Source organism: Prunus persica, chromosome G1 (genome assembly GCF_000346465.2).
Source record: "Prunus persica cultivar Lovell chromosome G1, Prunus_persica_NCBIv2, whole genome shotgun sequence".
NCBI lineage: Eukaryota > Viridiplantae > Streptophyta > Magnoliopsida > Rosales > Rosaceae > Prunus > Prunus persica.
Window position 1 is genome coordinate 3,108,632 of NC_034009.1, and position 12,128 is coordinate 3,120,759.

The following is a 12,128-nucleotide window of genomic DNA, read 5'->3' on the forward strand; positions in this document are numbered from 1 at the left end:
ATAATTAACAACATGTAAACACCCAATATCAAGAACGTTAATCAATTAATAATATCAAGTATAATATAGTTCTCACGAAATTTAATTAAATCAATTTTTATAAAAGCTCCCCCAGAAACCCCCAACCTCGATTCCAAAGCATAACTCCAAATTAGTAAAACACAAGCAAAGCTCTCTATCTCCTCCAATATCATATTTCCTTGCATCTCTCTTTCACTTTGTCTTAAAGAACTATCAAAGAATATGAACGCAAGGCTGCCAGCTATAAGCAGGAAATGACAATTGACAACCCACTAGGTGATAGTGCTTGTAGGTTGACTATAGTAAAGTGACGTGTCCAACAATAGCATGATCAAAGTTGATCAACTCATAAACTTAGCATTTAGTTTTGCATGCAGGAGGTGATAAGAGAAAGACGTATCTAAATAGTTTTGCATGCTACGTATTATTATAAAAGTATAACAAACAAGTAAGTATTATTATAAAAATGAAATAATTTGACAATACATGCTTTGCACGTTGTAGAACTTAAAGATAACACAACATGCATGTTTGCGTTGCGAAATAAGGACCACCTATAATATTGTGTTCCAGCTGCAAGTGGATAAGGATAACACAACATGCATGTTTGTCCTCTAGGGTTTCGTCTAGTACTAGTAGGGTCTTACCCAGTATATACTGATTCTTTGTAAGTGGATATAAACCATTTGTATTTATTCTTTGTAAGTCTATATAAACCATTGTATTGATTCTTTGTCAAGCAAGGCACTTGTACATTTTTCGAAAGCATTTCATTCTCCGACCGTCTCTCTCTCTCTCTCTCTCTCTCTCTCTCTCTCTCTCTCTCTCTCTCTCTCTCTCTCTCTCTCTCTCTCTCTCTCTTCTCTTACATTACTGAAACTTTTCCATCTCTCTCTCTCTCTCTTCTCTTACATTACTGAAACTTTTCCATTTCCAGCAATCTTTTTTTTTTAGTCGACTTCTAAGCTCATAAAAGAAAACCATGAACGTTGATTATGGTCATCACCCTCAGCAGTGGTCGGGTGGTCTTTGTAACTGTGGAGAAAATTTTTGTACATGTAAGATATAAATTCTCTCTGGGGGCCAAAATTCACTTTGTCTATTATAATTGCCTTCTTTTAGCACTTCTTTTATAAATATATATATACTTAATCCACCCAATTGGTGAAATTGATCTTGTGGTGTAGGTTGCCTCACATGCTGTCTCCCATGCATCACCTTCGGCCGAATCGCAGAAATTGTCGACGAAGGACGAAGTTGTAAGTGTCACAAGACCAAAAAGATTTCCCAAATATATGAACATGGCGAATTTATTATTTTTCCCTTAAAGTGGTTGTATATATAACTGGTCTCTCACATTTAGTTCTCTAGTAATAATAACGTGATCACTTAGAATGGGAGAATAATTTCTCCCTGCACCTGACTTTAATTATTAAGATGATTAGGTCAATGGTGTGTTACTAACGGTTGGATTTTGAAATTTTAGCTTGCCTTTCCCATGGCCTACTGTACGGGTTGTTGCTCACGATTAATTTCCAGTGGGTCTACTCATGCATGTATAGAAAGAGATTGCGCGAAAAATTTGGTCTGCCGGAAGAGCCTTGTGGTGATTGTTGTGTTCATTTCTTCTGTGAACCGTGTGCCCTCTGCCAAGAACATGCTGAGCTCAAATCTAGAGGCTTCGACCCCTCCAAAGGTTTTAAACTAATCCTACACCACACATATATGTCGTCATCGTATAGTTATGACCTTAAATTTATAATTATTTACATCATTTGGGCGGTACATCAATTTTTATTTTGTATTTGTTTTTATGATGTAGGTTGGACTGGGGCACCAACTGCTGCTCCACAGGTGCCTCCTTCCATGACCAAATGATCGCCAATATACTTGGCAGACAATTAATGTCGTGTTTGTCTTCTCCATGTCTTTTTTGTTTTTGTTTGATGGAATTTGCTTTGTGTTGTATGAATATATATTGATGTTGATAAACTGCGTGTATAAGCGAGGATGTTCCGGATCCAATGTATTGTAATGAATGTGCCGTTGTTTTGTTTGTGTTCTGATACATCTCACATCAACTGGATTAAGGAGTAAAAAAGTATTAGTATAACTTGTTAACATGATCAACTACAAAGAAAATCCTATAGCTTATGGAATTGTTGTTCACATGGGTGTATGTTAATATGGGGACCAAATCTCATGTATCATGGCTTAATCCATATGCCACAACTAAAAGATGTGGGATGATCGAACTTCCCTCCCACTAGAGAAGTGCGGAGCGAGGGAGACACAAATCGCTTATCTGATCCCATTACCATGAGGTGGAGGACGGGATGCGCAAAGCTAGGGAAGTGGGGCTAAACCCAAGAACTCGAAGCGCTATTAAAAACCCGCTAGACCTCCAGCAAAGGTATGAGAAATTTAATTGAACACTAAGAATACGCTGCACAAACACTGACTTGAGCGTTGGAGTGACTTTTGCAAGTACTCACTCCATTTCCACCATTCGATCTCGGGAACTTAATCCGGAGTTTTCTTTCAACCAAGAAAGCGTGCAGACTTCAGTCAAGAACCTATGGAGGTATTTCTTCTTGAAAGAAAAAAAAAAGGGTCGTGAACACCTTGGATCAATTGAGAAACCGAAGGCGCATGGGTCCAGAATGACAACTAAGGGGTATTGGGCCCTGCATGGACAGCTCAAGCACAAGGAAAAAGTAAAAAGGGAAAGAAAAAAAAAGTCGTGAACACCTTGGATCCGTTGAGAGACTGAAGGCGCACAGGTCTGGAAGGACAGCTAAGGAGTATTGAAGCCCGCATGGACAGCTCAAGCGCAAGGATAAAGGAAGAAAGGGAAAGAAAAAAAAAAGTCGCGAACACCTTGGATCCGTTGAGAAACCGGGTCCAGAAGGAGAGCTAAGGGGTATTGGGGCCCGCATGGATGGCTCAATTACAAGAAAAAAAGGAAAAGGGAAAAATAAAAAATAAAAAAAAGTCATGGATACATTGGATCAGTTGAGGAACCGAAGGCGCACGGGTCCGGAAGGACAGCTCAAGGGTATTGGAATCCATTTGGGATCAGCTAGCAAAGAGAAAGCAAGGAGCATGGGACCTACCGGATTGGCAAAAGCTCAAAACCAAGCGCACCCCAACTAGGCTTGGGATCAGCTAGCAAAGAGAAACCAATAGGCATGGGACCCACCAGATCAGCAAAAGCTTAAAACCAGGCGCACCCCAATCCATTTGGGATCGGCTAGGAAAGAGAAAGCAAGGAGCATGTCCCCTTTTCTCTCTCTAGACACGTGTCTCGGGTGTGGAGAGAGAAAATATTCTTTATGAGAGTTCATTGTGTGTAACATTTTGTGAGGTGACTTGTAAGATCTTCGATCACAAGCATGTGGAGTTTCATGAGTACGGTTTTCAACCATAAGTATAATCTTCGATCATGCATTCGGCTTTCAACAACGAGTATGGTCTTCAACCATGATTTTGAATTATGCCTTCAACCAAGTTTTGTCTTCGACATGAATTTCGCCTTAGCCAAGAGCAGTCTTCGACCATAAGTTGAGTACTTGCATGCCCCCATCAGTTTAGAGTGCATCTTTGCTAACTTCATAATTTGCCATATAGAGAAATAGGCAATAGAGAAAACTCTTAAAATTTTCTTTTTTATCCTAAGTGGTGCAATGGTTGCCCCACCACTCAAAGTTATTCAGCATATGTAGTCAAGAGGTGCATGCTGGATTTCATGTGGTCATTTTTAACAAGCTGTCAAACAATTCTAACCATACAAGAATATAATGTTAATTTTATCAACAAAAATCATTTTCAATGTACTCTAAAGTTTCGCCCCCGTATGAATCAATACGTAGGTTTAGTAGCATTTAGCTATTGAGCAGCATATGACTAAATTCAAATTCAAGCATTTTATAGAGCCATACATGAAAATGTTCTAATCTTCCGAATGTAAGAGGAATAAGTAAAATACTTTGGCATATGTCAGATATATATAATCAATTTAAAAGCTTATGATCATACGCCTTTCAGGCCATGGCTTCACCAATAATAAAAAATTAGCTGCTGTAAAATCGCACTAGACATACCATAAGCTCATGAGTCATAAGACCAGGATTGATATCATCATTCTTCATCACTCAAATGCTAATAGCTTCACTATTTGCTCGTTGCAAATCATGCAATTCGCTGCAAAGGAAAAGGTTGGACCTGACAACATATGCACATTAGTGTGGTGCTCATAGTTATCGTGTCTGAATTCCAACGGCAGCAATGTTTGGGCCCAAGGGGCATTGCACCAGTCACCTTCGCTGGCCTTGGTAAATCTGCCTTTCTGTACAGTGTAGACAGTGGTTCTCTTGGCTCTCTACACATTGTAACAATTATAAACCATTTTAGTTACATCTACGGAGAAGCATACATGCCCCCAGCACTTCATTGCGTGCCTTCACTTGCTATGAATACGTGAGGTGGTATTGGATAATGAATTATCGAATGTGTTTAAATTGATAATACTCCCAGCTATGATTGTTTTGAAAATAAAAATAAAAATTTCATGTTGCTGCAATGTGAACATTCTTTTAATCAAATAAATATGAACATCAAACGATTGATCAAGTATCATGTCTTCCAGGAATTCTTGAATAGAAGGGCATCACCAATACTTTGATCGACATTTGTTACTTTCGAATGAAAGCTGTAACTTATGTATTTGCCTTCTCAGAGCATTAATTTCAGCATATATGCCTCTACTCCATTCTTAGCCCCTTCAAGATTTTTCTGGTGTCGTTCAATCACGTGCGAGCCTTGGCTTTGTAGGATTTAACCCCTGCCTCCAATTCAGAGATTCATTGCACGAAGTTATGGCTTTTGCACAAGTGGAATATGACTGCATATGTTCTAGTTAAATTTGAATACCAATTATCTCTATGAAACTTGATGCTGCTAGGTCATGAAACTACCAAAAGCATGGGGTAGAAATTCTTCCCTATCTGGGGCAGTAATTCATGCCCCCATTCGTGCCCCTAATTCAATCGATTTGGTACAAACCGTTGCATGCATCCCAATAAAAATTGGATACTAACCTCTGAAAAGTTGAAGGCTCATTTCACGAAAATTCTTTTGTGAGATTTTGGAGCCGTGCGTGATTGGTATAGCCCAATTCACATTGTGTTTTGGCAAGAAGATGCACTGTGATAAAAATGTATAGTTGTGAAATGACAAAAGAGTATAGAAATTCTTCTCTGTTGGGAGATTTAATTCATGCCCCCATTGTAGCTTCCAAGGCAAGAGTGTACCATGGCTTCTCATTATGACTTTTTGTACGATTCCCACAGACAGCGCCAATTGTTGGAGGGGAAAATTTCGGATCCTCCAACAAGTAATTTGATTTCCGTGTTGAGAAGCCGGACACCATTTTGATTGCCACAAGTGAGAGAGGAAGGGGGTACTTGCAAGAAAACACTCCGACGCTCAAGTCAGTGTTCGTTCATGAATATTGTAGTAGAATCAATCATACCTCTCCCCCCTTATGCTAGGAAATTATTTGGCCTTTTATAGGCATTTGGGCTCCAAGTTCCATGTTCCATGGTTTTCTCCATGATACACAATCACTCCATCATGGGCATGGTAGTGAGTGATTATGAGGACTTTGTCATGTGGCATGAAACATGCTAGTCTTTGATCATGGGCATAGGACATGTTTGCCTTGGTAGGCCTTGGCCATCAAGTCCCACGAATCCCATGATGTCATGGATAAAAAATAAAACATGTGTACCTCCACTTCCCCAAGTTTAAGTTGCGAGTGGATTGATTTCTTGAGGAGTAATTTTTGATCCCACGGGTGGTTATTCTAAATATCTTGAAAACATCGGATAATATAGGACAAGTGAAGTGGTTTTTTTACAAAGGCATCGCAACAATAAAGACATCGTTGCTTATGAAGTTATGATACAAATCAACTACAACATTTCTATAAATACCGATGCTAAATTAATTATAGACATCGGAAAATAAAAAGTAAGTGAGGTGGTTCTTGTGAAAAAACATCAGTGGTATATAAAGAACCGATGTTGTCGTCAAAGACATCGGAAGTCAACATAATTTGGACGAAAGTCAACAATTGAAGCTCATTAAGGCATCACTTTGGTTGAAGAAACCGATGTTTTTTCTGTAAAAGGCATCGGGTTTTCCATGATGCCTTTTATACCCCCATTTAGCATCACCTTACGAGGCATTGGTATGTGATAGTAAAAGGCATTGGTTTTTCCCCAATGCCTATTAGCCTTTTTGTAGTAGTCTGTCAAGAACATTCTCAGCTCAAATCTAGAGGGGCTTCGACCCCTCGAGAGGTTCTAATCCAAACCCTATATTAGCACAATCATCAAGTTATTATGAGCCTTAATTATCAATTTTATATCATTATCATTAACATCATTTGGTCCTAATCAAAGTTAACGATTTTATTTTGTTTTTGTATGTAAAATTTAGGTTGGATTGGGCAACCAACTTCCGCTCCACAGGTGCCTCCATCCATGCACAAGTGATCTTGAATATACTTTGTCAGACACAGGCCTGTTAACAATTTTTTTGTTTGTTTAATTACTCAGTTTCAGGAATAAATGGTTAATTTGTATTCTTTACGTTTGAAGATTAATAATGTTGACAAATGTGTGCTTAAGAGAGGGTGTCTTCCTGTCACGCCCAGGATTTGGGGTACGGTGGAAAAAAAAAAAACCGCACCCTGTGAATGAGAAAATAAAAAATGGCCAAAAAAAGGTTTAAAATAAACTTCTCTTATAAAAATAGCTCCAAAGTCATACAAGAGTACAAGAAATAAATAAAGTTCTATCATTCTTATCTAATTCAACATCAGCTCGCCTATCACCTGTCTTTTGGGTTTTACAACTGCAAGGTCTATAAAGGGGTGAGCAAAACCACAGCTTAGTAGGGACATAAATCTTTCCATATTAAATTGATATAATTAAATTAAGTGACATGCAATCACATAACAAATAAAAGATAATAATACATGAATGAGCTTCGATTCTACCCAACCCATTAATCTATATAATAAGGCAAACAAATCTGCATGTCCCATACCATGGATTTTACTACTGTAATTTTGAATGCCCTATTATATAAACTCACCTCATCTTAATCATCCCATAATTCCCCTTTTGCTAGTCTTCTTGTCTAAGCCATTGATCTCCAAGCCCACCAAATCACCCAATCGACAATTATACCGCCAATATCCGAATCTACTATGCACACGGGCTCGCCTGAACTTGGTCCATACAATGATCAGACTCAACTACACAAAAGATCCTTCCCATTACCCTCTTTTTCATAATTTCTTTATTAATCCCAAAAATTCCAACCATCATCGATAACATATGAACATGTCAATATTAATAAAATAATATAATGATAATCAACAACATGTAAACATCCAATATAAAAACATTAATCAAATTATAATATTAAGCATAATATAGTTCTCACGAAATTTAATTAAATCCATTTCTATAAAGGCTACTCAAGAAACTCTCTACCTCAATTCCAAAGCATAACTCCAAATTAGTAAAACACAAGCAAAGTTCTCTGTGTCCTCCAATATCATATTTCCTCGCATCTCTCTTTCACTTTGTCTTTCCCATATTTCTTTTCTACTTTCTTTTCTGCTATCTCTCTCTCTCTCTCTCTGAAAGAACTATCACCAAATAGTGAACAAATAGTATTGAACAAATAGTGAAGTAGGCTCCTATTTATAGTAGAAATAAGATTCGGTTAAAGATGAGATAGAAAGAGAATATGTGGGCATATCAAGTAGGTGGTGTCAATTGGCATGTGAATATATGAATGTGAATTCATCAAGATATAAAGATGACAACTCACTCGGTGATAGTGCTTTTACGTTGACTGTAGTAAAGTGACGTGTTCAACAACAGTATGATCAAAGTTGATCACTACAACTCTTAAACTTAGCATTTAGTTTTGCATGCAGGAGTTGATGAGAGAAAGACATATCTAAACAAACAAGTAAGTATTATTATAAAATGCAGGGCTTCACACTTCCATCATTATTTTTTAAGTTTTTGGATCGAGCTTTTGTATACTTCCAATCCCATGTGGATCGAGCTTTTGCTTTTGTACACCTCGACCATATAATTATTACCCTGAAATTCGAACTCGTAGAAGAAAAAGTAACAATGTCCTGCTCTACCAAGAGAAGAAGTATATATGCCTATAATAGCGCGTTCCAGCTGTAGGTGGGTTTAGTCTTGTCTAGGGTCTTACTCAGTATATATTGATTCTTTGTAAGTGGATATAAACCATTTGTATTGATTCTTTGTAAGTGTATATAAATCATTTGTATTGATTTTTTTTGTCAAGCAAGGCACTTGTACATTCTTTGTTAGCAACTCTCTCTTTCTCTCTTACATCTTCTCTTACATTTCCTTCAAAAGAAAACCATGGACGTTGACTATGGTCATCGCCCTCAGCAGTGGTCACGTGGTCTTTGTAACTGTGGAGACGATATTTGTACATGTAAGATATAAATTCTCTCTCCGGCCAAAATTCACTTTGTCTATTATAGTTACCTTACCTGACAAGTTAAATTCATACCAAGTAACATTTTTTAGCACTTCTTTCATACATATATACTCAACCCACCCAATTGGTGAAATTGATCTTGTGGTGTAGGTTGCATCTCATGGTTTCTCCCATGCATCACCTTTGGCCGAATCGCAGAAATCATCGACGAAGGACAAAATTGTAAGTGTCACAAGACCAAAAAGATTTCCCAAATCTATAAACATGGCGAATATATAACTGGTCTCTCACATTTAGTTCTCTGGTAATAATCACGTGATCACTTAGTGTGAGAGAACAATTGCGATGCACAACGTACATTAATTTCTCCATTGTATATGGAAAAGTTAATTTCTCCGTTTTATATGGAAAAGTTAATTTCTCCTTGCACCGGCTCTGCCTGACTTTAATTATTAAGATGATTAGGTCAATGGTGAATTATTAATTGGCGGTTGGATTTTGTAATTTTAGCTTGCCTTTCCCATAGCATAGTGTACGGGTTCCTGTTGATGATTCGATGCCAATGGGTCTACTCATGCATGTATAGAGAGAAATTGCGCCAAAAATTTGGTCTGCCGGAGGAGCCTTGTGGTGATTGTTGTGTTCATTTCTTCTGTGAACCGTGTGCCCTCTGCCAAGAACATGCTGAGCTCAAATCTAGAGGCTTCGACCCCTCCAAAGGTTTTAAACTAATCCTACACCACACATATATGTCGTCATCGTATAGTTATGACCTTAAATTTATCATTATTTACGTCATTTGGGCGGTACATCAATTTTTATTTTGTATTTGTTTTTGTGATGTAGGTTGGATTGGGGCACCAACTGCTGCTCCACAGGTGCCTTCTTCCATGATCAAATGATCGCCAATGTACTTGGCAGACAATTAATGTCGTGTTTGTCTTCTCCATGTCTTTTTTGTTTTTGTTTGATGGAATTTGCTTTGTGTTGTATGAATATGTATTGATATTGTTGATAAAGTGCGTGTATAAGCGAGGATGTTCCATATCCAACGTATTGTAATGAATGTGCGATTGTTTGTTTTATGTTCGGATACATTTCACATCAACTGGATTAAGGAGTTAAAAAAACAAGCTTTAACTTCAAATCTCACCAAGGATGTTCACTTCAATAAAAGCACTCGAAATTTGAGTAGTTATTGTCACTCATAAATATGTGAGAGGAATCAAAGGAATAGGATGTACTCACATAATCGAAATTAAGGCATAAGACATGAATAAAAGATCTCATGGAAAGATATCGCATATTTGAAAACATTAAAACTATCCGACCATAGTCCTTCCACGCCTATTCTCCACATAAGGAACCATACTTCTCCTTGGATCAAATAGGACTTCCACTAAGGTTGTAATGGGGCTTAGGGTGATGGGTGAAACAAGAAAAATGTATGGAAACGACAAGGTCTAGAGAACCAGTAATAAAGCATCATTTGATAATGAGAGATTGTTGAACTTTGTATCATGCAAGAGTAGACTCGAAATTTTTAGCTTTTCTTGTTCTCCATTTTTCTCTTCTTTACTTTTCTTGAACTGGCCGGTTCTTTTGATGAGTTACCATACCACAAACTTATGCTTTTGAAACACTTAGGATATGACACTTTCTTTTTCTTTTCTTTTGTAAGCTCTTTGAAGTCCTTGCATTCTTGAGAATATCTTTAAAATATAATATGCTTTTCTAGTTCTCTAGAAAGGGTAAGGATGTATATATTGAAGGGTTATTATGGTACGGGTGATGTGGTTTAAACAAAGAAATATGCTCAATTTAGAAGGCTCAAAGGGTTAATTAAGGATAATTAATGAACGGGTTGGCTAGAAAGGCTCAAATGAAAGAAACAAGGCCTATATCATTTCCTTGGATCCATGTGGTTTATGAAATATGCCTCAAATAGATAGTGACAGTAGTTCTAGCAAACAATTTAAATATCCTCAAGTACTTAACCAAAAGAAGGAATAATGAGATCACAACAACTTGTAGACAAGAAAATTAAAGAATAATATAACACTCAAGAAAGAAAGGCATAGGCTCAACAAAAGCTCACATGATGAGGGTTATATAAGTTTACACTAGCTCTTATTTACCAATTAAATCATGTGAAATTCCCAATCAAAAATCATATTACATGGCTATGTGCATAGAGTTTTGCCAAGATCATAAGAATATAGCTAACACAAAGATAATGTAAAGAACTATTATCATGCTCACATTTTCTTGAAAGTATAAAGATCAAATCTCATCATAGAATTGGGAAGTAGCTACAAAAAATAAATAATAAAAAACGCAAACTAAAAAGAAAATATTTTTGAGTTTTCTTGAATTTTTCTGTTTTTTATTTTTTTATTTTAAATAAAGAAAAAAGGGACAAAACAAAACCAACAAAATAAAAGAAAAGAGAATTAAATGCGTAAAAACACAAACTAGTTAAATGAAAGCAAAAGTTAAAAAAGAAACTCAACAACTAATAAGGCACCATGCAAAAGAGTTAACGCGACTCTTATGGGTCTTGCAAAAAATGCGTGGGTTAGAGTGATTCACCTTTTTTTTATTTTAATATTTTAAAATGCAGTTTTTGACCCAGGCGCGAAGAATTTGACATATTTCAAAAACTACTTGGTAAAATTTGACGTTCTTTATATGGTTGAATTCATAACGAAAAAGAGAAGAATGTTCCGCATGCCAAAATAAAAAAACAGAAGCCAAAAAGAACAGACTTCGACCAAAAAAAAGACAGCAGATGTTGTAGCCACAATGAAACAAAGACAGCAGATATTGATTAATTAAATATTATTAATCAAGCCAACCAAGTATAGCCTTCACTACTAAGCCCATCAGCCCACCAATTTAATTGGTGTCAAAATATCATGCTTATAAAGCATGTAAACCATTGTATCCTCTGATGTGGGATAATTAAACTTCCAACACTCTTACTATGCAATAATCCCTCCAAAATATAATTTGGAATGCAGTTGAACTTTGTACTAACACAAAGACAGAAGTCTGAAATGACAATAAAAAGAACACTACCAACCAAACAATCACAGCAAAACCAAGCAAAATCCATTACAAAGTATTTCAATTACTGAAAAGCACAACAAAAAGTAAATTCCTAGTTCCTAAATCCTAGTAGGTACAATAAAACCTGAGGAAAAGACTGCTTCACCCTGTCAGCCTTCTCTGAGGCAAGAAAACTGTGTACACTACAGGTAGGTGCTTGGATCATCTTTTCACAGAGAATCACACAAATTGTGGCATTTCTTTCCTGTCCTGGTAAGTTCAGTTTCACACATGCGCTTACTCTGCTGCAGAGCTTCGGCATACTTTATCAATGTCAAGTCCCAGCTGCAGCTACCGTAACACAAATTCAGCACTTTTGCACACTTGAACCTTAGCATTTTTACTATAAGAACAAGAGATAACTTGTTCGCATGACCAACTACGACGAAAATCCAATTGCTGATGGACTCTGGCTTTCTAAATTG

At 36.9% G+C, this 12,128-nt stretch overlaps 2 protein-coding genes across 2 annotated transcripts; both read left to right on the forward strand.

Annotated features, from left to right (window-relative positions):
* Window positions 855-2,991, forward strand: LOC18793755 (protein PLANT CADMIUM RESISTANCE 7). Its single transcript, XM_020555378.1, has 4 exons — window positions 855-1,079; window positions 1,209-1,280; window positions 1,508-1,717; window positions 1,844-2,991. The coding sequence occupies exons 1-4, from the start codon at window positions 1,004-1,006 to the stop codon at window positions 1,897-1,899; spliced, it is 414 nt and encodes a 137-aa protein (XP_020410967.1). The 5' UTR covers window positions 855-1,003; the 3' UTR covers window positions 1,900-2,991.
* LOC18790722 (cell number regulator 10) lies at window positions 8,440-9,677 on the forward strand. The gene is made up of 4 exons (XM_020555091.1): window positions 8,440-8,586; window positions 8,743-8,814; window positions 9,103-9,312; window positions 9,439-9,677. Exons 1-4 carry the CDS (start codon window positions 8,511-8,513, stop codon window positions 9,492-9,494), a joined length of 414 nt encoding a protein of 137 aa, XP_020410680.1. The 5' UTR covers window positions 8,440-8,510; the 3' UTR covers window positions 9,495-9,677.

Bases quoted from the DNA above. Each gene is read 5' to 3' on its own strand.
- LOC18793755 (XM_020555378.1), top strand. From the start codon at position 1,004: ATGAACGTTGATTATGGTCATCACCCTCAGCAGTGGTCGGGTGGTCTT. The intron at 1,080-1,208 runs GTAAGATATAAA...CTTGTGGTGTAG, and splicing joins TGGAGAAAATTTTTGTACAT to GTTGCCTCACATGCTGTCTC. The intron at 1,281-1,507 runs GTAAGTGTCACA...TTGAAATTTTAG, and splicing joins TGTCGACGAAGGACGAAGTT to CTTGCCTTTCCCATGGCCTA.
- LOC18790722 (XM_020555091.1), top strand. From the start codon at position 8,511: ATGGACGTTGACTATGGTCATCGCCCTCAGCAGTGGTCACGTGGTCTT. The intron at 8,587-8,742 runs GTAAGATATAAA...CTTGTGGTGTAG, and splicing joins TGGAGACGATATTTGTACAT to GTTGCATCTCATGGTTTCTC. The intron at 8,815-9,102 runs GTAAGTGTCACA...TTGTAATTTTAG, and splicing joins CATCGACGAAGGACAAAATT to CTTGCCTTTCCCATAGCATA.